Genomic DNA, 27,892 nt, shown 5'->3' with positions numbered 1-27,892 from the left:
TGCTCATGTGCCATGCTGAGCAGGCGAAGGTCAGAGAACAACTTTTGGAAGTTAGTTCTCTCCTCTCATCATCCTGTGGATTCTGGGCATCAAACCCAGGCCGTCAGTTATATCACAGATAATAAAAGCCCAGAGACAGATATTGGGGTTCAGCCTAAAGGTCAGAAAAGCAAAGCAGGCAGCCACTGGTTCTTACCTCTACCTCAGACCGAAATGGCGATCCTGCCTCCAGGAATCTCAGAATGAGACTGTGTGTGAGAGCTGTCTCCTCCAGTCTTATATTCCTTTCTAGTGCTGGCATTAAAGGCGTGCACCACTACCGCCCGGCCTCTATGGCTAACTAGTGTGGCTGCTGGGATTAAAGGTGTGTGTCACCACTGCCTGGCCTGTATGGCTGACCAGGGTGACTGTTTTACTCTCTGATCTCCAGGCAAGCTTTATTTATTAAAACACAGTCAGTCTTGTCACAAGTGTCTTAACTCCCTGAGCCATCTCGCTGGACCGGTTTCTTTCTTCTTTAATCACTGTTGGAGAAACGCTAACATGTACGGTGCATAAAGTAAGACCTACGTGCTACCATGCAACTGACGAAGCAAAGCATACTAATGCAGCTCCGCTCCCTGAAAACTCATCCTTCATCCCGCTCTCTCCCCCAGTAGACATCATCCTGAATTTGCTGAATTTGATGTTTGTTCCCTTGTTTTAATATTTCTATATACATATGTCTATATCTAGAAAAACGTGTGAATTTTTTTAGACAGGGTTTCTCTGTGTAGCCCTAGCTGTCCCAGAACTCACTCTGTAGACCAGGCTGGCCTCAAATTCACAGAGATCTACCTGCCTCTGCCTCCCGAGTGCTGGGATTAAAGGTGTGTGTGATTTTTATCTTACCTATCAAGATAAAATTCGTATAGCATAAAACTGACCTCTTAAAGAGAGGGGAATAAAGGGCTTATTTGTAAGTGAATAGACAGGTGCTATTTAACACGTGCTCAGTATTATATAGGAAATGCCTTTATCTGCCAACATATTTTTATCACCTTTAAAGGAAATAAAATACTCATTAACTGCCGTTCCCCATTTCTTCTCCCCGGCAACTGTCCATCTGTCCTGTAGAGTTCTTGTAAATGAGATGACCTGCTGGGTGTGGCAGCGCACACCTTGAATCCCGGCATTTGAGCAGCAGAGGCAGGAGGATCTCTGTGAGTTCAAAGGCCATCCTGGTCTATACCAGGACAACCAAGACTACATAGAGAGACCCTGTCTCAAAAAACAAAACAAAACAAAAATCCAATGACCTGAAATAAGAGCAAGCAGAGCTGAGGTGTTACTGAACCCTGGGACAAAGCCATTCATTCAGCCACCCAAGAACGGGACTGAGTCGAAATTCTGCCTACAGTGGGTAATACTAAGGGGGGTGGGGAGAGGTGCAGCTGCTGGTCCCGGTTTGCAGAGAGGGAGAGGCTGGAGGAAGCAGGTCGCTGGGCAAGCAGGCGGAGAACGAAAGCTGCTCCCACCACCACTACCCCAGAGGCTGCAGCCCAAACCACTGCCCGGGGCTGTGAGAAAGCCACTGATGTTCTTCATCTGTCCTCAGCTTTGCTTTGGTGAGTGACAAGCTGTACCAGCGGAAGGAGCCTGTTATCAGCTCCGTGCACACCAAGGTCAAAGGGATCGCAGAGGTGACAGAGAAAGTCACAGAGGGTGGGGAGATGAAGTCACTGCGCAACATCTTTGACAGCGCAGACTACACCTTCCCTTTGCAGGTGAGCACCAGGCAGCTGACTCCAGGACTCATCCCTGGCCACTGCCTCTCCCCATACTTAGGGGTCTAGAGCCTCATTAAAAAAAATAAAGTTGGTTAGGGTCTAGGGATCTAGCTCAAACGGTAGAATGCTTGACTAACATGCATGAACCCTGGGTTTAATCTCTAGTGCCACATAAAACCAGTGGCAGTATAAGCCTGTAGCCCCAGGAGGTCAGGGATGGAGAACTGGGAGTTCAAGGTCACCCTCAGCTGCTTAGTGAGTTTGAGGCCAGCCTGGAATACATAATACCCTGTCTCAACAGAAATGAAAAACGTTGGCCCTATTTAAAACCTGCGAAAATCCCAACTGAGAAAACCTAAAAATTGCCAAACTGGGTCACATCCAGCAGCTCAAAGAAGATGCGTCTTTGCTTTATCAAGTCCTACTGGGCTGCCCGAAATAGCAGCGCATCCTGGCACATTCCAAATGCGGTCTGATTCGCTGGTGCGGTGCGCAAGTGGCTTGAGAGGCAGGGCCACCGGGCGGCAGGCGCAGCCAGGATTCAAAAGGGCGGAGCGCTTGTCTTCTGCACGGCTGGTGTGACCTTTTAGCATTGAAAAGGTCCCCAGGAGATGGTTCTTGAGCCTTTCTAAAGAGAGGGTGTGTGACAAAGAGAAAAGGTGCAGGTCGCAGAGAACTGTGTGGCTAGCTGAGTCTGAGAAGCACTTAGCCAAAAAAGGAGAAATAAAAGAGGGGCCGAGGAGTTAGGAACAGATGGGGGTGGGAGGAACAAAAGAGCCCATTTGCAACCCTGAGGAGCCAGAGCACTTGGCAAAACCATCAGGCCCAAGCTGCTATTTGTTTCTAGCTAGAAACCATAAAAGCCACTGATTGCCCAGGTGATGGGAAGCCCCGTGGCCTTCCATTAAGCCCTGAGAAATGCGAACAGCTTGCCCAGGGTGCAGCCCACACCCCACCTCCACTTCCCCAGCTCTCCAGAGTCTCAATGGGATTTTACTGTGGGAAAACTGGTACAGCTGCTTGTGAGGTTGGCTCAGAAAATGACTGCTCCCCACATTTGAAAGCTCCGCTGCTCCCCCTTGCCTGATGAGGCAGCTCCTGCAGCTTTGATATTAAGCCCTTGGCAAAGTCCATGCTGCCCACGGCTGATTTCTAGAGGCTTCGAAGAGTACAAAGACTCGCCCCCGGGCACTTAGCTTAAGGAGTTCTGCTCCCCCAGGCCCCGCCTTTGCTCTTCCATTTCTCTCTGCAGGGGAACTCGTTCTTTGTGATGACAAACTTCCTCAAGTCAGAAGGCCAAGAACAGAAGCTTTGTCCCGAGGTGAGTGGGGGACCCTCTCTGAGTGGTCAAGGGGGAGATGCATTCTGGGAAAGAGCTCTTTGCTTGCCTCAGTCTAAGGGCCTGTGTGAATACCCGCTCTTGCCTTCACAGGCTTTCTGTGCAGCTCACAGTATGATTCCTGGCTTGTGTGTGATTTATTTCATATTTCACTGGAGCCTCCATGGGGTGCTGCCAGCCTGGGGGGCACCACAGGACCCTGGGGAGGGGAGTTTAGCCTATACTGCAGTCTGGCCTGGGTCATTACACCTGGCCTTGTGCCTCCCCTTTTAGCAGGTCAATACCCCCAGTATCTCTGGTCATCTCAGTAAATGCGAATGAGTCCTAGTGTGCACCGGATTATGTATGGATTGTTCCAGCTCTTTAAATGCCCCGTGCACCCGAGGGACTTCACACAGCTTGGTTTAGTCTTGCAGTTCCATGGTGGGCTGAGCCTAGCTGGGTGGCTGATTTGCCTTGCTTTTTCAGAGCTGCGGCTGCAAAGCAGCTGCCATTAGCATGTTAGCATCATTTGGAGGCTCAGTGCTGGGCACCTCTTCACTTCCAGGGACTCTCAAGAGTTTTTCTCTTCTTGGGGTCTTCCCGCATGCCTCCTTCTAAAGAGCGGCCAACGTTCCAAACTGCATTCAGAGACCCTAGAGCCAAGAAGGCAGAAGAAGACGTAAGCCCGGAGCTGGCACCGTGTTAGTTCTATGATCACACACGGGCTCAGCTACACAGCGAGGGAACCACTTGTCTATGGGCCAGGAGAGGGATCGAGAACCTCCCCAACCCATGCAGCAATCAAAAAACTAGTGTTAGAGATTCTTTTAGAGAAAAAAAAAATAGAATTGGTGTTATCTTCTTTCCTGGGAGTTCCTTATAGCTGATAATGAAATTTACAGAACCACCCAAGAGCCATAGTACATCATTCATTCATTCATACGACGATGATCAAGACTTGTTATGAGTCAGGCAGATAGTTAGGCTATAGGGATGTGACCCAAGGATTTGCAGTTAGAAGATTCATAATTGAATTTAGGGGTTACCAAGAGAAGAACCCAGGGTCCTGGTAGGCCACAGAAAGAAAGCAATCAGGCAGTAAAGAGAAACTGAGTCTGGAAACGGTGGGAACTATTCACTGAGCAAGGACTACATGCTAAGCCCTCTTTCCACCTTCTTAGCATCCATATAAGACAAAGCTCTTTACCCTCCTTTAACAGACGGTCAAACACAGCTTAGAGGAAGTGAAATGACTCGGCCAAGGTAACGCAGCCCACACAGAAAGCTGCTCTCACAGAACCCAAGGGTATCTAGAGCCTCGTCCTGATATAAAAAGACATGAACAAGCCAGCACTCGGGAGGCAGAGGCAGGTGGGTCTCTGTGAGTTCGAGGCCAGCCTGGTCTACGGAGTGAGTTCCAGGACAGCCAGGGCTACACAGAGAAACCCTGCCTCAAAAACAAACTAACTAAACTAAACAAATGCCCGGGTGACAAGGAGCAGAGGCCCTGCCCGCCTGTGTTTGTTCTGTCTTCTTAAGACTCACCGTTCGACCTGCTGCATGAAGTCAAACACCCAAACCAGTCCCCTCTTCTCTCTCCCCTTATTCTGCCCCAAACACAGCTGACCCATTTTCTTCAGGCAGGAGTGTGCTGGCCGTGTCCTCTCTTCCTACGTGGCCTGCTACACCTTGCTATCTGTCAGCTTCTCAGTCCTGTGGTGGCAGGGCCTACTCTCTACCCCAAAAGCCGTCCCCAAGAGTGCCTCCTGGCTGTCGTGACATCAGCTGTTCACATTTCTATTCAGTCTTGTTTTTGAGATAAAATTCATACACTCTAAAACCAATGGCTTCCAAATACACAATTTGGTGATTTTTATTTTGCAACATCATGCAGATCATCATCATAATCACCTAATTCCAGAACATTTCCTACCCGCCCCCCCCCCCAGGAAACTTTGACACCTAAAACAAATTGTCCCCATTAGTAACTAATCTCTCTCTCCCCACAGCCATGGACAACCAGTCTGCCTTCCCTCTCTGGAGATTCGTCTTTCTAGGACATTCCCTATACATAGAACCGTACCGGACATGGCGCCTTTCACACTGCATCATGTTTTGAAGTTGGTCCATGACGTAGCATGTGTCAGGACCTGGCAGACCAAGGCTTCACATATGGGGGCTGGTAAAACGAGTCAGTCATTAAAGTGTTTGCCATTCATGCATGAGGATCTGAGTTTGAGCCCCGGCATCCACACTGAAGCTGTGTGCACTTGGGATCCTAGTCCTGGGGAGGCGGATGGGTGGGATTCCCTATCTACCTTGATGCTCGACCTGCCAGCCCAGCCAAATAAGGGAGCTACAGTCTTAGTGGGAGGCCTGTCTCAAAAAACAAAACGGAAGGTGACAGAACAAGACACCTGACATTGACCTCTGGTATCCACACATGTGTACACACACACACACACGCACACACACATGCACACACTCATGCGCGCACGTGCGCACACACGCACGCACGTATGTATGATACACATATGAACTAACCACCTTTTCTTTGTCCTGTCCCACACTGATGGATTTGGTCTGTTTTCACTTCCTGGCACCCGGATGCTGCAGTGACCACCGGTGTGCAGGGCTTTGTGGTATCTTGGCGATGCAATGCTCATTCTCTGCTCTCCTGCCCTTCCTCCTGCAGTTTCCCACCAGCCCCAGCGCAAAATGTAAATCCGACAGGGACTGTATAAAGGGATGGATGGACCCGCAAAGCAAAGGTACTCTTCTGTGTCTTACTCCGGACTGCTAAGGGGGCGGGGGGGACTGGCGTCTTTGTGGCATTCACGATGTCCAGTTTCGAGTCCTTAGTCTCTGGCAGTCGCCTTTCACAGGTCACCACCAAATCACAGGTCAGGCTGTGTCTGTTCCCCGATTTGTCCCCAGCAGACCAGCAGAAGCTGTAAGTGTGACTTGAATACCCCAGTGAGAGATGTGGATTCAGGGTCTAATTGTTGAAACTTCCCCAAAGGCAGGAAATTTGAACTTCCAAGAACCTGGGAGTTTAACTTTCTCATTTCTTGTCCTTCTTTTCCTCCCTTCATCCCTCCTTTGTGCTTTTTTTTTCCTTTTCTTTCTTGATACAGAAGATCAAACCCAGGCCTTGTTGCAGGCTGGGTAAGCACTCTACCATTGAGCTACAGCCCCAACCTTGCAAAGAGACATTGCCTTGTGTTTTAATTTTAAAAGGCATAAGACTTGGGTCTGGTAGGGTAGGTCTTTAATCCCAGCACTCATGGGGCAGAGGTGGATCTCTGTGAGTTTGAGGCCAGATTTGTCTACATAGCAAGTTCCAGGTCAGCCAGAGCTTAAAAAGAGAGACCCTGTCTCAAAACAAGGGAAAGTCACCAGGAAAGCAACTGAGTTCTGGCCACAGAGTCCACACTCACACTCGGGAAAGCAGCTGAGTGCTGGTCACAGTGCCCACACTCAGGAAAGCAGCTGAGTGCTGGTCACAGTGTCCACACTCACACTCAGGAAAGCAGCTGAGTGCTGGTCACAGTGTCCACACTCACACTCAGGAAAGCAGCTGAGTGCTGGTCACAGTGTCCACACTCACACTCAGGAAAGCAGCTGAGTGCTGGCCACAGAGTCCACACTCACACTCAGGAAAGCAGCTGAGTGTTGGTTCCACTGTATAATATGTGTGTGTGAGTTGCCATGGAGATCATTGTCAGGTGGCTTGCCCTTGATCAGGTCTCTTTCTGACACTTCATAAAGATGTTTCCAAGTTCATCATGTGGCTGTACACATCCCCAGGTGAGCTGTGTACCCCCAGAGGCACCCAGATGCCACATGAAAAGCCATACTTTAGTTCATGTAGAGTATACACTGAATGTAGAACTCTCCTCTCAGGCATCTCTCCCTCAGAACAAAACAAAAGGGCAGGCAGACTCCAGCACCCCTGTGCTGTCTTTGGGCCTCTCTAAGGACATATTGTAGAGCGTTCTGTTTGTTGTGGAGGGCATGTGTGATGAGGGTGGGGTTCACAGAAGAGGGAGCTGCTTGGGCTTCAGAGTGTAGTGTCTCTGTGTGGACTTAGTATACAGAACCCTCTAGAGATATTTCTCTTCCGGGTCATTCACATCTGTGGTTCTTCAACCCCTTAAAACTTGTAGGAATCCAGACTGGCAAGTGTGTACAGTACGATAAGAACCGGAAGACCTGTGAAATCTTTGCCTGGTGTCCTGCTGAGGAGGGGAAAGAGGCCCCCCGGTGAGTTCCATGGTGGGGGGCACAAACAGTGGCCTTGGCAGTGCCAGGGGTGGCCTTTCCAGAGCTGCTGGGCTTCTCTGGTCAGCATAACCCTGACTGCAAAGTCCCGGCTTGGAGACCTCTTCGCCATCTCTGGGGAGGCTATGCCAGCCTTGATATGTTATAGTCGGCCTGAGCCAGCTGGCATGTCGCTGTGACCTGGAACATCCTTAGGTCGTCCTGCCATCACGGCTGCTCTGGAAACCCTCCCCAAGAGCCACAGCAGGGTTTGCTCTGATCCATCCGTGCTCATAGGAAATGACAAAGAATATGAAGAAGCCGAGCTGGGGAGGTGGCTCAGGCATAAAGTGTCTGTCCCGCAAGCCTGAGGACCAACACAAATAGCAGGTGTAGCAACAGACACGGTAGTCCCAGCTGAGGAGGCAGAGTCGGGGTGTGGGCCAGCTAGTCTAGCCAAATTGGTGAGCTCTGGGCTCAGCGAGAGACTCTGCTTCAAAGCATAAGGTGGAGGAGTGCTACCAACTGCTGCCCTCCACACATGAGCAGTCTGAGGGCTGAGCACCTATATACCCATGCATATAACAGAGCGGGGGAGGGGGAGAGACAGAGAGAGAGATAGCCTGCTCCTAGAAGTCAGTGGTTCTAGACCATCTCTGTCCAATAGAACTTTCTTCAGTGATGGGAATGTTTGGTACCCGTGGTGCCCAACATGGCAGCTGCCAGCTACCTGTGATGACTGAACACATAAAATAAGAAATGGAATTTTAATTGAAAATACATTTGCTGGGTGGAGGCGGCAGCACATGCCTTTAATCCTAGCATTCAAGAGGCAAAGGCAGGTGGGTTTCTATGAGTTTGAGAGTTCGAGGCCAGCCTGGTCTACAGAGTGAGTTTCAGGACAGCCAGGGCTACACGAAGAAACCCTGTGTTGAAAACCCAAAAATGAATAAACAAATAAATATATGTTTCTATTTTATACTTATTTGCGTTTATATTTGTTTGCCTGTATATGTGGGTGTTTGTGTGCCGTCACCTGCATCAGGACCTCAGAGGACAGCTTGCAGAAACTGGTTCTTTCTTTCCATGTGAGTCCCATCAGACTTAGCGGCAAGCACTTTTACGCCCTGAGCCACCTCACTGGCCCTGATTTTAATCTCAATATCCACTTTGCTTTAAGACTTCCCAGACCAAGCAGCCTCAGGAGCACTCTATATGTGGGACAGAGAGAAGGCTGGCCAAGCCGACTCAAGCCAAGGTCCATCCTGCCTTCCAGTGCCAGGGTGCAGGCAGGAGGAAGTACTGCCCTTTCTGCCTTCGGTTGTCAGAGCAGTTTCACTTCTAGGTCAGGAAGTTTCTGTGTGCAGAAGGTACTATGCTGTGGGTGAGACCCTGGACTCCACCACAGAACCGCTTGGATTCACACAGAGTAGTTTGCGGTTGTCACTTTCAGCTCTGCCACCAACACATTCATCAGATGAACACCGTGTGTCTCCACATGCCGGTCCCAAGCTTTAGTTTTCATTCTTTCTGCTGTTTTTATTGCCATTGTCTTTGAGACAGGGTTTTACTTTGTAGCTTTGGCTAGCCTCGAACTCTCTAAGTAGACCAGGCTAGCCTCAAGCTCAGAGATCCGCCTGCCTCTGCTTCCTGCATGCAGGGATTCAAGGTGTGCATCACAATACCTGTGGTCATTTTTTTTTTTTTTTTTTTTTTTTTTTTTTAGGATTTTCGAGACAGGGTTTCTCCGTAGCTTTTTTTGGTTCCTGTCCTGGAACTAGTTCTTGTAGACCAGGCTGGCCTCGAACTCACAGAGATCCGCCTGCCTCTGCCTCCCAAGTGCTGGGATTAAAGGCATGCGCCACCCCTGCCCGGCTCTTCTTACTTTTTGAGGCAAGGTCTCACTGTGGAGTTGAAGCTGGCTGCATCTTGTAATCCTCCTGCCTCAGCCTCCTGAGTTCTAGGATTACAGGCATAAAGCACACTTTGACATAATTGGACAAACCGTCTCCTCTCGTATGTGAACCAGGTGAGACGGTTCATCCAACACAGCCACCAAGAAGTTGGCGCTCATCAGTGACTTCCCTTGTGTGTCACTTCATATGACATAAAATCTAAAATATCAGATGACCAGACAGGGAGTGGCTCCCCAGCCTCTTGCTCTGCGCCGGAAGAGACGAGCCATGCAGAGAAAGCTGTAACTCAAAACAAAAGGCTACAAGTGTCAAGTGAGAGGATCCTGCAGCCTCTGACTCTTAGACTTCATTTACTTATTCTTTATATACGCACATATATTTTTAAAACTTACTCTGACACTTTCATATATACTGTATATGTAATGTATTTTGATTATATCTAACTCAGATTTCCCCTCCCATTCTCCCTGGCTCCCTTCCGCAAATACTTTCTTCTTCAACCTTCATGGTCCCCAAACCTTTTTTAAAATTAAGTATGGGCCAGGCAGTGGTGGCGCACGCCTTTAATCCCAACACTTGGGAGGCAAAGGCAGGCGGATCTCTGTGAGTTCGAGACCAGCCTGGTCTACAAGAGCTAGTTCCAGGACAGGCTCCAAAACCACAGAGAAACCCTGTCTCGAAAAACAAACAAATAAATAAATAAAATTAAGTATGGTATTTTTAAAACATACCACCGATGTCTTTTCTCCCCCAGTGGCCTGACTGGCACTTTCAAGCACTAGAAGGCAAGGAAGAAAGCCCCAGTTCCAGCTTGATTCCCTCATGTCCTTCAAGTGTGTTATGACTTCAGAAATACAGTCTTTTTTTTTTTTTTTTGGTTTTTCGAGACAGGGTTTCTCTGTGGTTTTGGAGCCTGTCCTGGAACTAGCTCTTGTAGACCAGGCTGGTCTCGAACTCACAGAGATCCGCCTGCCTCTGCCTCCCGAGTGCTGGGATTAAAGGCGTGCGCCACCACCGCCCGGCTTAGAAATACAGTCTTATCAACTCTGTGTGATAAGAACCAAGAGCAATGGTAATAGTTTATTTTGAAGACTCCCGCCCCCACCCCCAGCACTTTCCCATAGGGAAGTATCCCACATCTGGCACTGAGATTTTCATTTAAATTTTCATTTAATAACTCATGTCTTCTAATGGAAGCACTGTCTAGCCAAAGCATAAAGTTTAAAATAACTCTTTTTGTTTGTTTGTTTTGTTTCTCAAGACAGGGTTTCTCTGTGTAGCCCAGATTGTCCTGGAAGTTGCTTGAACTCACAAAGATCCACCTGCCTCTGCCTCCCAAGTGCTGAGATTGAAGGTATGTGCCACCACCTCTTGGCATTTGTTTTTGTTTTTTAACCTTCAGCCTGTTCCCATCTTTCATAGATTACCAACTGCTGGTGGTCTTGCTCATCACTGTATCCCAGGGCCCTGCTCAGTGTCCAGAACCATAACTGTTTACTAATGAATGGCAGGCTGGCTGGTGGGTGGGTGGCCTTCCTGTGGCCTGAAATTTTGGTTCCTCTAACTCAGTGTAGAACTAAAGGCTACCCAGTGCCTCTGATGAACGAATGAATGATATCGATAACTCTGTGTGTGGTCCTGTGATAAAGGCTGGGCATACCTAAATAAATTGCCATTCAGCCTTGCAGGGACTTCAGGCCAATCCAGGAAGCTTCAAACATGGCTGCTCAAGAGCCGACTGGCGCTGACTAAAAGTCAATTGTGCTCATTTGGTCTCAGTTTCAAGTTTACTGGTGGATGGGGGCTTGACACCAGCCACGGTGGGAGCATTTATGACATGGTAATCAGCTAGTACCACGTGTCTTTTCAGATGGTAACACGTCACCGCACAACAGCGGACATGCAATTGTGTCAGTGTTGGATTGACACCGTAATTGCCATGGGGGTCTCAAGGAGGGTGAAGGCTTCTGGTGGAAGCTACAGGTTTTACGGAGAATTTTGCTGTATTCATTTTTCTTCACTCAAAAGCACAAAACCATACCCTCTGGTCCCATGGACTCTTTGTTCTTCTCTCTCAGGCCTGCACTCTTGGGGAGCGCTGAAAACTTCACTGTACTCATCAAGAACAATATTGACTTCCCCGGCCACAACTATACTACGTAAGCATCGCAAACGCCTGGCGGTATGCATCAGTTATCTAGGCCGTGGAACAAAAGATCCCAAACCTAGGGAGCCTGGAAATTACAAGAGCTTTATCCCTCTCACATCTGTGGATCAGGACTCTGGCAATGTCTCTGCTGGGTGGTTCTGGCTCATGGTCTTTCCAGAGCTGTCGGTCCGAGCTTCTGTTGGCTCTAGGTTTGCTTAGAGCTGAGTCCTTTCCCAGCCTTACCCATGTGACTGAGGCAGCAAGGCTAAGTTCCTCACCATGGTCATCTCACCCAAGGACTGTGGGAGTATCCTTAGGACATGGTGGCTGCATCACCAGAGCAAGTCGTCTGCATAGTGGATGAGCAAGGGTAACTGAGGTGGAAGCCACAGTCTTTGGAAGTGATACCCAACCAATTCTGCAATATGCTGTTGGCCACAAAGATTGTTCATGACACAACGTAAGAGGACATTCTACAAGGGTCCGCAGGGGACAGGGAAGCTGTCACACAGCTCACGTCGATGAGCCATGGTCCTGTTAGTAGTAGATCAATGTCAAGTTCAACAGTGTCCCATTGGGAGCTTGACACCAGCAGTGATGAAAGCATTTACACCCCGGTAATCAGCAAGCATTACTTAGCAGGCATTGGTCTTCCCTTTAGAGAGATGGTTGTTAAAACACCTGTTTCTTTGCCATTCTGCACAGGAAAAACATTTTTCCAGATCTGAAGATCCCTTGTACCTTCCACAAGACTCAGAACCCTCAGTGTCCCATTTTCCGACTAGGGGACATCTTCCAAGAAGCAGGAGAGAACTTTTCAGAGGTAGCAATTCAGGTTGGTGGAGCATTTATACGTGTGTCAAGGGGTCGAGGTTGTCAAATGACAAATAACAGTGTCCAGTGCTAGAGGCCGACGGTCTGGCTCCTAAAGTCACGGCTCACTTTAGTTGTATGTGGTAAACCATACCCAGTGCTTCGGGGAATCCCAGGGTCCTGAGAGAGCTACTTGGTGCATTTCTCCTGTGGCTGCAGGCACAAATCACCACTAATGTGCTAGCTTAAAAGACCACATGTTTGCTTCTGTGCCTGGAGCAGGAGTCCAGCGTCAGAGCTGAAGGCGGTGTCAACAGCTGGTGGAGGGAAGGATGCATGCTTGCATTTCTACCTTCCCCACTGGTGCTTCTTGTGTTAATTTATTGGTTGAGGGTCCCTTCCTCCACTTATTTTTTTTGTTTCGAGACAGGGTTTCTCTGTGTAGCCCTGGCTGTCCTGGAACTTGCTCTGTAGACCAGGCTGGCCTCAAACTTAGAGATCTGCGTGCCTCTGCCTCCCAAGTGCTGGGATTAAAGACATGCCCGGTTGCACTGAAACCTTTTAATGAGTATTTCACCACAAAAAGGAAATCTTCCTCGAGAAGATATTACTGAGTGGGAGAGTGTTTGATGGTGGCATAACCGCCTAACAGGCTTCGTGACTCTTCTTGTTGATTTTCCCCCAAGGGAGGAATCATGGGCATTGAGATCTACTGGGACTGTAACTTGGACAGCTGGTCCCATCGCTGTCGTCCCAAATACAGCTTCCGCCGCCTGGATGACAAGTATACCAATAAGTCCTTGATCCCTGGCTACAACTTCAGGTAACAATACCGCATGTGCCAATAGGCAGAATGAGCAAATAGAAAAGACAAGGTAGCTGCTATATACCAGTAATGGCACACTGGCAAAAACGTAAGTAAATAAAACAACATTGCTAGTCACTAGGGAAATACAAATTAAAACCACAGTAAGACAAATCTGTAGGCCCAAGGAGATGGCTCAGTGGGGAAGGTGCTTGCTGCTAAGCACAGAGACCTGGGTTTGATCCTCAGAACACACACAGTGGAAAGACAGAACTGGCTCTCACAAGCTGCCCTCTGACTTACACATGTATGCCATGTGTATGCGTGTACACATGCACACACACACACAATAAATAATGTTAAAATTGAAAAAAAAGTGATACAACTGTGATACACTAGAACGGTTAAAATTTTAATAACCAAAGGAGAGATGGCTCAGCAGTTAAGAGCACTGGCTGCTCTTTGAGAAGACCCAGGTTTGATTCCCAGAACCCAACATGGTGGCTCACAACCATCCATATATCCGACTCTAGGAGATAGATCTAATAGCTTTTTCTGACCTTTGTGGGCACCAGGTTTGCACACAGTACCACACACACACACACACACACATATTTATATATAGTTAAAACACTCTAAACATAAAATAAAGATAGATTCTTTAAAAAAACATAAAGCAAAACAATTTCCCTGGGCCCCTCCCACTCTCGAGAATTCTCTCATTTTTCCTTAATGAATCTATATTCGCTCTGTTTAAAAAGTAAATAAAAATTTTAAAAATCAAGCAAAAGAAACTTTGGACACAAATATTCATAGTAGTCTTGCTTATAGCAGCAAAAAAAAAAAACCAAAAAACCAAAAAACCTGAGAAGCCAAATGTCAAGCACAGAGGAATGGCCACCCTGCAGGGTATGTGTGCAGTGGAGAGCTACTCACTATGGATAAGAAGGGAACCAAGTATCGATACACGGGATATCTGGGAGAGTTACAGGTGTCGTCTCCAGACGTTAGGTTGAAAGGTCGACCTAAATGGTATGTGCCACGTGACATGATGCCATTTAGATGACCTTCAATAGGCAAAACGTGGGCTGTTGGGATAGCTCAGTGTGAAGGGTGTGTGCTGCTGTGCCCAGTGGCTGAGCTCAAGCCCCAGAATCCAGATGACGGAAGGAGGAAACCACTTCAAAACCCATTACCAGGCATGGTGGTGTATGTCTTTAATCCCAGCACACAGAAGCAGAGGCAGGTGGATCTCTGTGAGTTTGAGGACAGCCTGGTGCATCAACAAGTCCTGAGCTAGTCAGAGCCACTTAGAGAAACCTTGCCTCCAAACAAACAAACCATTGAACAGAACCCTTAAGACTCATGCATAAATGGTCTCTCAATAGAGCAAGCAGGTAAATCTAAGTAGAGCGTTTCTAATGGGGCAAAGTGCTCTGGAAAAATCGAGCAAGATGCTGTGATAGGAAGATGTGGCCTGGGAAGCCTCCCCAAGCAGGAGGCAGGGACCCTGCAGGCATGGCCCCCTTTCTAGTTAAGAGGGAGGACAGGAGCCTGGGCTCTGAGAAGAAACTTGGGAAATAAACTCACATCTGTGAGTCCCTTTTCCATGCAGTCTAGATTAGCAATTCTCAAAATGCAGCATTCAGCACCAGCATCTCACAGTGACTCAAAATGCACATTCCCTGGCCCGGCCTAGACCTCCCGATTCAGATTGGACAGCAGTGGCCTGTGGTCCGTGTTTTCACAAGTCTCCGTGGCGCTCTGCTGCGCACTCGAATCCCAACACTGCTGACGCAGATGCCTATCCTCAGAGCTCCCTTCTGGAACCCGCCTGGGTGTTTGGCATGGTGCAGAGCATCACAGAGCCTCCTCACCCCAACTTAGCAAACACCCACACTGGAACAAGGTCCCCTGGAGACTTTTATTTATTTATTTATCAATTATTATAACATATTAATATTATATATTAATTATATACCATACTATATATTGATATTTATTCATTATTATATTATCCATTTATTTCTTTGTACCTGTAGAATATTTTAAACCTTGTGATATTCTACACAAACATCTGGCTTCCTCTTTTTCCTGAAAAGCTGAAGCATTTAACACAGAGTTTAAAAACTTTAAATAACACTGGGCCCATATGCCGTGTGACAGCATTGACTGGAGCTGGGTAGAGCCTGTATGTGGCTTTGGTGGTGTCACTGCCCTTGCCACTTCTTTATGTCCTTCAACGTGACCTGCGTCTTTTCTGCCTGGCCCTTGTGGAGATTCGGATTGGAGAGCCTTGATTCAGCATCAAACTGTCTGAGGCTTTTTGCCTGCTCTGGGTCAGCAGTGTTTCATCCCGGGCTCAGGAAGAGGCTCTCGGTGCAGGTCACTGTTTGATCACCCTCACCAAATAGAACGAAGTTCTGAAGAGGCCGTGGCCATTGGCAAGAAATAGAGGACGTGATGAATGGTCTCCCGACAGTCCTGGGCGTTTTTATTTAGCAGTCAGCCAAAGCACGCAGGGCAATGTACCAATCAGACATTGGCCAATGTCCTCCTGTTCTCTGAGCTGAACCCAAGAACATCCGCCCCTGGTGGGATCTCTAGAGGCCTGAAGGGTTATGACGTCAGTATTCTTTTAGAATAGAGCGTTAGCAAATTTGTTGTTGAATGAGCACCAGGAGAACTCTTTGGCCAAAAATAAATTGCGGAGCTCTGATAGGCAAGAGAACAAGTTATTTTCAAATAGCATCACAAAAGGGAAGGAAATTACAGGCTATATGAGGAATTTGGGAAAATATAGCTTTCTTTTTTACAGGAAGTTAAAGAGTTCACATTATATAACTTTGTCCTCAAGAAAAAAGATTTATGGGGCTGAAGAGATGGCTCAGTCAGTAAAGAGCTTGCTGTACAGGCAAGAGAACCTGAGCCCGGCTTACTGGCACCCGTGTAAAAAGCCAGGCCTTGTGGTGTTTGCCTTGAATCCCAGTGCTGGGCAAGCAGAGACAGGAGGATGCCTGGCTTGCTGGGTAGGCAGTCCAGCCAAGCCAGTGAGCAGCAGGTTCAGGGAGAGACCATGCCTGACCAAATAAAATAGGGAGTGGTGGAGAAAGATTCCTGATGCAGCCCCCTGGTCTATACACACACACACACACACACACACACACACACACACACGCACGCACGCACACACACACATATGCATGCACACACTCACACACACTCAATAAAGAGGACACACAGAAGATCCTCCTCTGGTGAGCCTAGCCCTAATCCTCGCTGATTTATATGTGTGATACTGGGGGTGTAAGATGCATTTCTCAGGCCAGGCAGTGATGGCACACGCCTTTAATCCCAGGATTTGGGAGGCAGAGGCAGGTGGATCTCTGTGAGTTCAAGGCCAGCCTGGTCTACAAGACCTAGTTCCAGGACAGGCTCCAAAGCTACAAAGAAATCCTGTCTCGAAAAAAAAAAAATTCTCAGGTCCAGAGCATGTATGGATAAGGATTAGTTTCATGTGGCTACTGAAACAGATTGCTGCAAACAGCTTAAGGCCAGAGGGGAAGTCTGAGACCAGGTGTCAGAGGGCCTCGCCCTCTCTGAAGCCTTCGGGAGGGGTCTTCTCTTGCCTCTCAGCTCCAGGAATCGCTCACCTTACAGCTGAACCACTCCAATCTCTGCTTTCGTCCCTGAGTGGTTTCTCTGTGGTCTTCAAGTCTCGTTTCCATCCCTTTAGTTTATAGGGATGCCGCTAACCAGGGGATGCAGGATTGCCCAGAAGCCGGGGAAGCTCTTCTTGACATTTGCAAAACCTTGTTTCCAAATAAGGTCAAATTCATGGTGACGGCATGGGGTCAGGGGCTTGGGCCTATCTTCTTGGGGTCCACTATTGGCTCCATTAGGTGCAGAAAAGCATCCTTGTCTAGTTCCTCCCTGACTCACACCTGCCTGTACTGACATAGACTCCTAGAGCTTCTCAGACCTTCTGAAACCCGTCTTTGGCCTTCAGGCCCAGAGGCCCCCCTTTTGAATAGTCTCCCCACATAATCCTTGCCTCCGTGGTCGTTTACAATGGCAAGAGCCCGGAAGCAGAAATCCAAGTACTTACAAAATTAATTTTCCCAGGAAGAACAACCACAAGCATGGAGTGCTGACGCATGCTGGCTTGTGTTGAAAAGTGAGTCATTCCACAGAGCAGGAAGGAGGGGCCAGTCTTGAATGAAACAATCAGATTCAAGACAAGGGGAACCCCTCTGCCTAGAAGCAGGCACTGAAGTGCCTGAGATTGGCTGATTCAGTCTCAGGGGGTTTGGTTTTCTGTTTGGTTGGTTGGTTGGTTGGTTGGTTGGTTGGTTGGTTGGTTGGTTGGTTGGTTTAGTTTGGTTTGGTTTTTCAAAACAGGGTTTTCCTGGCTGTCCTGGAACTTGCTCTGTAAGCAGGCTGGCCTAAAACTCACAGAGATTCTCCTGCCTCTGCCTCTTGAGTGCTGGGATTACGCGTGCACCAGCACCACCTGGCTTCAGTCTCTGGTTTTGAGGGCTTTCCACAGGAAGGATCTGGGCTATTCCAGGTGATGTTCTGGCTGAGCATCTGTCTTCTGTTTTCTTCTCTTCCTACACCCAGAAACAGGCTGTGAACAACTCAGATAAATGTGTGTTTTTATGTAAGATCCACCTGTAAAGGACAGAAAGACTCAGGCCAAAGCCTTCTGAGGTTTATGGTTTTATTGTATCACGTTGGACTGCATTGTTTAGTTGCTGTTTTCTTTTGCTTTTTTGAGACAGATTTTGACTACACAATCCAAGCTAGCCTTGAATTCCTTGTGTAGCCCAGGCTGTCCTTAAATTCAAAGCAATCCTCCTGCCTCAGTCTTCCACGTGTGAAGATAATAGGTTTTGTTGGGTTCACAGGGGTCATGCAAAGATGGGGACAGGCCACCAAGGTCTAATAAAACAGAGGCAAATTTTATTCCAGGAAAAAAACATTAAAAAATAAAAAAATAAATCTCCATCGGGCTCAAAAAGCTTATCAGCTAGCTGAGACCACAGCCAGAGATGGACTTGTAAGGCTGTGGCAAAGGCCAGTTTTCAAACTCCTCCTTTTTTTTTTTTTTTTTTTTAAATATTTATTTATTTATTATTTATACAGTTAGCCAGAAGAGGGCACCAGACCTCATTACAGATGGTTGTGGGCCACCATGTGGTTGCTGGGAATTGAACTCAGGACCTTTGGAAGAGCAGGCAATGCTCTTAACCGCTGAGCCATCTCTCCAGCCCCCAAACTCCTCCTTTTATAGCAAGCATTAAGCATGAACAAAGGAATTTTTTAAATATCAAGGTAAAAATCAGATATAAGTTGTGCTTCTTTGCAATTTCCATTAACAGAGTTTTTCAGTTAAGCTAGTGTTTGTATCTAGTCCATTGTTTTCCCTGGCGTTCCTTGACAGTGTTTCCCAAGGTTCTGCGCCTCTCCTGACACTGCAGGGAAGGGTATGGAAAATGCACAACCAAAAAGTCAGGTACATCCCATCATTTAAAAGTTAACTCAGCTCACATCAGTTGCTGGTCATGAGTTCCCAGGGGTATCTAAAAGCTGATCCTCAGTTTGCTGAGCGACCCTAAGATTGCAGAGGGCTGCTTCATCCTCGCAAATAGAGCTCTGGGTTGTAAAGCGGAGTATCCCACTGTTAACCGTTAATCCTTAAGCTGCTGAGAAAGCTGCTGACAGCCTGCTCTCTTCTCCTAGATCTACAACTTTATATTTTCTTTATTTCTACTTGTTTTTGGAATCTACATTTTTATATTCTTATTCTTGAACTCTTCAGTATGTACCACCATACCCTGCTAAACATGTAGTTTAAATCTCCCTGATTATTTATGAAAAACAAAATATCACACACACACACACATTTAACTTTTTACCTGTTTGGGGTGGTTCTGACTTGTGACAGGTTAGCTCAAGGGGACTGACATGGAGAAGTCTCTGTCACTGGACTTAAGTCTAATGCCCACAAATCCCAGAGGATGGGAGCAGACCACCCCACCCAGGGCTGCAAGAGAAGAGCTGCTGGTTTACTCAGAGACAGAGCAAGGGGAGGGGGAGGCAGGCTGGGGAGAGGGCTGAGAGCTGCTGGTTTGAACACTGTCATCAGGCACTGGGCTACAAGAACTTTCGTGAACTATATGTCTGGCCCTGGTCCCACCCGCCTCTGTGTGCCTGAGGATAGAGAAATTCTGGCTGCTATGAGAATTAGATAGACAGGGTATTTATATGGCAGCATAGCCAGAATTGGCCTGAAGGTTTGGATGTGACCTTCATAGGCTCACACAAGATGAGTTTCAGGCTGCTGACCTTTGGTTTGCCTGTGTGGCTAATGATTGGCAGAGAGACGAATGCAGGATCTAAGACAGCACAGTTATGGCAGATCCTTGAGCTTTCCTGGGTAGGCAGCAGAGGGCTGAGGCTCACGCTCTCCTTCCCTGCTTTGCTCTAGAAACCATGCCTGTCAGCACTCGGGAGGCAGAGGCAGGAGAATCTCTGAGTTCAAGGCTAGCCTGGTCTACAGAGTGAGTTCCAGGACAGCCAGGGCTACAGAGAAACTTGGTTTTAAAAAACCAAAACAGAGGGAGACAGGGCGATAAAAATCTGCCACGATGGCACACACCTTTAACACCAGCAGTTGGAGGCAGGCAGATCTCTGAGTTGGCTTAGCTTGGTTTACATAACGAGTTCCAGGAAGCCGGGGCTACATAAAAAGAGACCATGTCTAAAAATAAAAAAAAGAGAAATAAACACATTGCCTGAAATTACTCTTTAACATTTCTTTGCTTATTGTTGATCTTATATTGCCTTAAAAGTTGGATGTTTTCGGGCTGGAGAGATGGCTCAGCGGTTAAGAGCATTGCCTGCTCTTCCAAAGGTCCTGAGTTCAATTCCCAGCAACCACATGGTGGCTCACAGCCATCTGTAATGAGGTCTGGTGCCCTCTTCTGGCCTGCAGACATACACAGAGACAGAATATTGTATACATAATAAATAAATAAATAAATATTTAAAAAAAAAAAAAGTTGGATGTTTTCATAGGAAACTAAAAGCCAATTTTTGTTCCTCTGTGATGGTGGAAGCAGGTGAGGTAACCTGAGGACGCTCTTTGGTTCCAATTGGTCAGAGAGTAATTCGAGGGCTGGACTGTACTCTCTCCTCTGCCAACTGTGCAGGCATCAAAAGCCGATGAGGAAGACCGGATTGGCTGTCGGTTTGCTCTTTCTCTCCAGAAGATACCAGCACATTCAGCGCTACTGTTGAATATGTGGCTGCTTTTCTCCCACAGATACGCCAAGTACTATAAGGAAAACAATGTGGAAAAGCGGACATTGATCAAAGCCTTCGGGATCCGCTTTGACATCCTGGTTTTTGGCACGGTAAGTCTCTCCTTCCTGTGACTGTCTAATTGTGGATGCAGTGAGGCGTGAAAGCTAGCGGCCACAATCAGGAGTTGGCTCCCTGCAATTCACTTGTGGAATGACAGGAGGAAAAAATGCATTTGGGCTTCTCCTGATGAACAAACCATCTGAAAAAAACATGGAGTATGACTGAGGAAAAATTCAAATATCCAACCTTTGTTTGATTTTTTTCTGGGTCAGGCTTTTGCTACAAAGCCAGTTGGCCTTGAAGTTTCAATCCTCCTGCCTCATCCTTCTAAATGCTGGGATTTTAGGTGTGCACCACTACACCTAGCTCTAATATTCAACGTTCGGATACTGTAATACTGAGCTAGGGAGATGGCTCAGAGGGTGAAGGGCAAGCATAAGGAACTCAGTGCAGACTCTCCAGAACTCAGGGAAAAGGCTGGGCATGGCAGTGCGTGCGTACCTGTAATCTCAATACTGGAGGTAGGGAGAGGAGGATTCCAGGGACTCGGGGCCAGCAGGTCCACTGAGACACTCATCACAAAAGCAATCATGTGGAATGCAAAAGGACGTTCCAAAATCAATGCCTTCTGCACCTTTGCATGGACAAGCACACTTGTACATACACATGCACACATCACAGACACCACACACGCACACATCACAGACACCACACACGCACACATCACAGACACCACACACGCACACTAAAATAAATAAGCAAACAAAACCAACCAAATAAATAAACAACACCTGACACTGAGCTGGGGTGTAGCTCAGCTGGTAGAACGTGTGCCTAGGAGAGAGAAGACTGGCTCTGATCTCCAGCACGGGATTGATGCCGCATTGTAACGAAAGAATCAGTGAAATGCAAAGTTGGGTGTGGTGGGGCGTGCTTTTAATCCCAGCACTCGCGAGTTTGTGGGCAGCATGGTCTACTCACCAAATTCCAGGCCAGGAAAGGCTACATAACTAAGACTCTGTCTCAAAATACATAAGGAGGAAGGAAGGGACAAGAACTAATAAAATGTAACTGAGTGAATGGAAGGCCATTGAGGGTGGACCTTGCAGAGACCAATAAGAACACATATGGGTGTGGGCAGATCTACTCCCCAAGTTATCCCACACTATGGGAGAGTGTGTCTGAAACCCTCATCTCATGTGGAGGTTCTTCCCTTACTGACCACATCTCTCTAGAGCATTCTAGACGACAGAAAGGGGACACATGATGTCTTGTGGTCTCTGTGTTGAACACTCGGATGTGTGCCTCAGTGCCTTCACCGTCTTCTGCACCGACTGAAAGTTAACAAGAGAAGGCGCCAGGGCCGCTCTAAGTTCGGCTGAGTAACGCTTCCCGCTCTGTTTCAGGGAGGAAAATTTGACATCATCCAGCTGGTTGTGTACATTGGATCCACATTGTCCTACTTTGGCTTGGTAAGAGATTCTCTTCCCCATCCTTAATGAAAGTGATTCAGGCTGGGCAGTGGTGTGCACAGCTTTAACGCCAGCACTTGGGAGATCGAAGCAGGGGGATCTCTGTGAGCTTGAGGCTAGCCTGGTCTACACAGTGAGACCCAGTATTGAAACACTTGGAAATAGCAACAAAACAAGAGAGAGAGAGAGAGAGAGAGAGAGAGAGAGAGAGAAACAAAAAATGTTGATTTGGTGGGAGAGGTCTCATTGGCGCGGTGTTTGTGGTCCACAGGCCACTGTATTCATCGACTTGCTCATCAACACATACTCAAGCGCCTTCTGCAGGTCCGGTGTCTACCCCTGCTGTAAGTGCTGTGAATTCTGTGCGGTCAATGAGTACTACTACAGGAAGAAGTACGAGCTGGTCATGGAGCCGAAGTCGGTAAGGCATACTGCTCCTGTTAGACACCCCCCCACACACACACACAGATTCCTCTATGTGGCTATAAAATAGACCATTCATCCCTAAGTGGGTAGGTTCCTTGGTAACCCCAAACAGCTGTCTCTCTGATGAGTTCTTTGGTTTTGAGAAAGAAAAGAAGCAAAAATGGAGAAGCTAGAAATACAGGGAAAGCGTATTTTTATGTTCCGCCTTTTGTCATTTATTAAATTGGCACAGCCCCTTTCTGACCCCATATAATACAATGGCTTCAGAGAACAAATCATTTGGCAGTGATAATAATATTTAAATAGGAGTGTTTAATATCCTGGGTTTTCCATTTCTCCATACATTTCTAGAGAAACCTTTACACAAGATGCACATAGTGCATGTGTTAGGACGGGTCACTAAATTATTGATGCTTGTTAAATTAATAATCAAAAAGTAGTTTAGGAATAGAGCATTTGCTCAGCATGTGTGAGACCTGGGTTCAATCCCCAGTGTTGCTAAATAAACGAATAACTAACAGGAAGAAACAACATCTACCCAAATGTCCACTGGGTGAATGGTGAAAGACGCCATAGTAAACAATTCTCGTCACTCAGGTATTATTAGCAAGAAAGAAAATAAAGCCGTAGGCTACTTAAATACACACACATCACTCACTGGAAACAGTGAGGTAATTAATTCCATTGCATAGAAGGCTGAGGCAAGAAGAATAACGGTTCCAGGTCAACCTGGAGACAAGAAATACAAACATACCTGGAAAATTAGATGTGGTGCCTCATGTCCTAGAGCTGGATATGCTAAGGCAGGTGGATTGCCACGAGTTCAAGGTTAGTCTAGGCTACAGAGTAAGACCTCGTCTCAAAAAAACAAAAACAAGGCCGGGCGGTGGTGGCGCACGCCTTTAATCCCAGCACTTGGGAGGCAGAGGCAGGCAGGCGGATCTCTGTGAATTTGAGACCAGCCTGGTCTACAAGAGCTAGTTCCAGGACAGGCTCCAAAACCACAGAGAAACCCTGTCTCGGAAAACCAAAAAAAAAAAAAAAAACACACACACACACTCATAAGAACGGAGTGAGGGAGGCAGGAAAGACAGAGACTGGCCACTACTTTGTCTGGAGTTATACAGAGTACATGGTCGAGCTGGGATTGCGCCTGAGGCTGCCTGGCCTCTGAATTTGTCACAACAGTTTAGGTAATGACATCAGCGAATATCCAAGAAGCTTTGTCCACAAAGCGAATAAAAGGTTCCCAGTTTATAGGCTAAAAAGACTACTGTACACACAATCTCCGCCTGTACAGTCTCTAATGTACATTTCATACACATAGATGGATATGTGTACATGTGTGTCCCGGACCCACACAAGAGTGCTGGCGGCAGTGGGTGCTGGTGGCTTCTAGCCAAGAGCCTAAGGTAGGGGAGAAGCCGCACCTGTCCTGTTTTGATTTTTATTACTTTGGACTTTGTGAGGCGGGTCCACCCTGCTCCCCACGAGAAGCTGCTGGCTCCTTGAAAACAAAGAAGGATTCTTTATTTCCCTCTGGGAGCATTGCTGTCCTTTTCCAGCAGTCCAAAGCACAGCTCATTGTTTATTGTCCCTTGTCCTCATGCTCATGATGGGAATAAAAGTCCAGCCAAGCTCAGCGTGGTGGCACTGGCCTGCAATCCCAGCAGTAGGTAGACTGAGGCAGCAGGATGGTGGGTTTGAGGCTAGTCCAGACTAGAGAGTAAGACACTGCCTCAAAAAAGAAAATAAGGAGAGAAGAAAGGAGAGGGGGGAGAGAGGAAGGGAGTGAAGGAAGAGGGGGAGGAAGAGAAGGAGGGAGGGAGAGAGGGAGGGAGGGAGGGAGAGAGGGAGGGAGGGAGGGGGAGTTTAGTTCACCTTTGTAATTAAAAACTCCACACGGCCCCACCCACATGAGTGAAATTTAACAAACACATAAACAATTTAAGGACAACACCCAGCCCCCCAGCGTCTACAGACACTGAACTCAGGAGCGCCCAGCACGGGCCACTACACTGTGCTGGGGCCTCGCTGGACTGCGGCCAGGACGGCTCTCCAGTCAGGGCACATGGGGTTCCGTGTCTGACTCCCTTTCAGGTCTTGTTAGCTTGCTTGTCATGTGGTCGGTGTGGTGAGCAGATGAGATCATGTATGTCAGACCAGCGATTCCTGTAACCTGCACAGGGCAGACTTTTACCCTTCTTTCCCTAGACGTTAAAGTATGTGTCCTTTGTGGACGAGCCCCACATTCGCATGGTGGACCAGCAGCTTCTGGGGAAGAGTCTGCAAGTCGTCAAAGGCCAAGAAGTTCCAGTAAGTGAAAACATTTCGTCTTTTTTTAGGAGATTTTTCTCTTAAATATAAACACTTGTAGATAGTTATATAAATCACAGTTGATGAATTTTAACAAAGTGAACATACTCACGGAACCAGCACCCAGATTGAAAAATTAGTTGTCTGGGAGCTGATGAGGGGGTAAAATGGCTCAGAGGGTGAAGCCATTGACCTGAGTCATGGAGAAGGAAAGGACCAATTCAAGCACGTTAGTCTCTGATCTCCTGTGGTACATGTACGCAGGCATACACGCAGGCACACACGCAGGCATGCATGCACACACACAAAAATAAATCTAATAAAATGATTTAAAATTAGATGTTTTGGACTAGGGGGATAGCTAGCTCATAGTAGAGTTTTAGGGTTTTGTTTGTTTTGTTTTGGTTATTTGTTTTTTGAGTCAGGGTTTCTCTGTGTATCCTTGGCTATCCTGGAACTCACTCTGTAGATCAGGCTGACCTCGAACTCAGAGATCTGCCCTCCTCCACCTCCCGAGTGCTGGGATTTAGCAGTATTTATCCAGAGGAGGAGAGACAGAGAGAGAATGAATATTCCAGAAGTCCCTTTTATGCCTCTCCTGAATTGCCATCTTCCCTTGTAAACAGTCCCTCATCCTACATCTAAAGATTAGATTTCAGGTTTTTGTTATTGTTCTTTTGAGGCAAAGTCTCACTATGCAGCCTTGGATGGACTGGAACTCATAGAGATCTACTTGCTTCTGAATCCTGAGGGCAAGGCTGGGATTAAAGGTGTGCCACAACACCCAGTTTAAGGATTGGTTTTATTGATTCTAGACTTTTATAAAAGTCCAACTGTACAAGCAAGGTACAGCTGTCTACACCTGTAGTTCCAGCACTCGAGAGGTTACAGGGAAAACACTTGGACCCAGGAGTTCAGACCAGGCTGGGGATCCCAATGAGACCCTATTGCTAAAGAAAATTGAGTTGTAAAGACTCCGAGTGGACACAGTCTGTTGAAAGTCTGACTCCCTTTGCTCAAACTTTTAGTGAATTATCTGACATTGCATATAGTGATAGTTCATTCTCATTTTTGTATAATTTCTGCTTCATAAACATTCCGTTTATCTACCCATTCCGGCATGGAAGGTCATTTGGGAAGTTTCTAGTGGGGGGGCAAATGCCAATTATGCCATGATGGCAAACATCTGTTGGGTGATTGCCTGAGTCACGGCCAGCATATGTTGCGGTGTTAGAAGATACCAAGAATCAAAGGGCTGTAAGCGTTTGTGTTCCCCACGGTTCGGGTCACTGGGCATCTTTGCCAGCTGTATTGATTTCTGTGGCCACAACCAGTGACCGCAAACCGGGTGGTTAAACAGCCGGTTTGCACTGCAGTCTGGAAGCCAACGGGCTGAGGTTAAGGTGTTAGCAGGGCTCTGGTTCCCCCTGGAGGCTTCGGGGAAGAACCCTCGGGCCAGCCAGCAGCCACAGCCCTGGCTAGGCCACCAGTGTGGGAAACACAGGCTTCTACCTCATCTCCCGTCTCGGTAGCAAGCTTGTCTAGTTCATTCTTTGCCACAGGTTTTTTGTAAATGTTTTAACAATGTGGTTATTAGATTCAAGAAAATTCCCTTTTGTGCTTAGCTTGTTTTTTTTTTATCATAAATGTAGAATTTTAAAATATTTTTTCTTCTTTTGAAATAATTTGTGAGGTATATTTTTTCCTGTTGTGTGGTGAATTTCAATGATTGATCTAAGTTGGGGGATCCTGGAGTTTGCACCTAGGACCTTGAACGTCCGGGCAAATATGGTACTACTGAGAACTACACCCCATGTGACTTCGGGACAACGTCTTGGTGAGCTGCCAGGGAGAATCCTCGGCTTTCTAAGCTGCTGGAACTGACTGGTTACCACGGCTAGGTGTTGTGGTCATTATTGCTGTTTTTACTTTTTTACGTTTGGGGGGTCCACCACCCAGCTCCCAAATAAATACACACACAGAGGCTTATTCTTTCTTACGAGTGCTGGCTTTAGTTTGGCTTGTTTCTTGCCAGCTTTTCTTAACTTAAATTATCCCATTCCCGTTTGTCTCTGAACTTTTGTCTTTCTCTATTTCTGGAGCCCTTTCTTCTTACTCTGTGACTTGCTGTGTAGCTGGTAGCTGGCGCCTGGAGTTTTCCTCCCTTCCTCTTTCTCTTGCTCCTCGGTTTCCTTTTCCAGATCTCTCCTCCTATTTATTCTCTCTGCCTGCCAGCCTTGCCTATCCTTTCTCCTGCCTCACTATTGACCCTTCATCTCTTTATTAGACCAATCAGGTGTTTTAGGCAGGCAAAGTAGCACAGCTTCACAGAGTTAAACAAATGCAACATAAAAGAATGCGGCACATCTTTGCACCATCAAACAAGTGTTCCACAGCATAAACAAATGCAATACTTCTTCAACTAATATTCCCCCACAGCTAGGAATGTGTGTAGGCATGTGGGCATGTTTGTTTGTATGAACGCATGTGTGTGCAAGTGTCTATGGACTCTAGAAGTTGAAACTACTTGTCTTCCCCAATAACTCTCTGCCATTATTGTTTCAAGACACTGTCTCTTACTGAATCTGAAGCTCCTAATTATGCTGGTCTGGTTGGCCAGTGAGCTCCAGGGAGCCTCCTGTCTCTGTGTACTTGGCACTGGGACTTAAGGTGCACCCAGGGCGGCTTCTTACATGAGTGCTGGGGACCTAACACAGGTCCTTATGCATGCATGACTCTACCCACCAAGCCAGCCCCTTATCTTACAACTTTCCATTTTAATATAATGTGCTAGTCTTTGTATTTATTCATAGACTTGGTTAATATTTAGAATTTTTATATCTCATCTTGGGAGGAACTAACTGATCAAAATTTTCATTTCTTACAATATCCTTGAAGAATTTGGGTAGAAAGTGAACTGTTTGCCTGAGTGTGGTGGTAAATCCCTGTAACCCCAGTGTTTGTGAGGTACAGGCAGGAATATCAGGAGTTCAAGGCCAGCCTTAGCTAGTATGTTTGGGGTCAACCTGGGCTACAAGATACTCTGTCTCAAAAAAAAAAAAAACTATTTAGTATTTGAGGCGCTATACGTTTGCCACTTGATGGCACATAATTCAGTAATGTTCTGTATGCTCCAATGCCACCTAGTCAATGCCACCAATTCCAGAACTCTTTCATCTTCTCAGAAAGAAACCCCACTCCATCATGTAGCCCCGTCCCATTTCCAGCTGCCCCTGATAACTACTCGCCTACTTCCTATTGGTCTGTCTGC

The 27,892-nt window shown here is 47.1% G+C and overlaps 1 protein-coding gene across 3 annotated transcripts in view; it reads left to right on the top strand.

Annotated features, from left to right (window-relative positions):
* Window positions 1-27,892, top strand: part of P2rx7 (purinergic receptor P2X 7) — a 40,875-nt gene that overhangs the window by 8,957 nt on the left and 4,026 nt on the right. For 2 of the 3 annotated variants that reach the window (XM_057765381.1, XM_057765384.1), the window contains exons 2-12: window positions 1,598-1,766; window positions 3,022-3,090; window positions 5,786-5,861; window positions 7,260-7,356; window positions 11,348-11,428; window positions 12,124-12,253; window positions 12,918-13,054; window positions 20,367-20,457; window positions 21,814-21,879; window positions 22,151-22,300; window positions 24,520-24,621. In XM_057765381.1, the coding sequence (XP_057621364.1) occupies window positions 1,598-1,766; window positions 3,022-3,090; window positions 5,786-5,861; window positions 7,260-7,356; window positions 11,348-11,428; window positions 12,124-12,253; window positions 12,918-13,054; window positions 20,367-20,457; window positions 21,814-21,879; window positions 22,151-22,300; window positions 24,520-24,621 (1,168 nt within the window). The remainder of the gene's footprint in view (window positions 1-1,597; window positions 1,767-3,021; window positions 3,091-5,785; window positions 5,862-7,259; window positions 7,357-11,347; window positions 11,429-12,123; window positions 12,254-12,917; window positions 13,055-20,366; window positions 20,458-21,813; window positions 21,880-22,150; window positions 22,301-24,519; window positions 24,622-27,892) is intronic. The other variant, XM_057765383.1, reaches the window with a different exon arrangement.

This window comes from Chionomys nivalis, chromosome 3, assembly GCF_950005125.1.
Source record: "Chionomys nivalis chromosome 3, mChiNiv1.1, whole genome shotgun sequence".
NCBI classification, from domain to species: Eukaryota; Metazoa; Chordata; class Mammalia; order Rodentia; family Cricetidae; genus Chionomys; species Chionomys nivalis.
The sequence above is the reverse complement of the archived record's forward strand: the minus strand, read 5'-3'. Positions and strand labels throughout refer to the sequence as shown.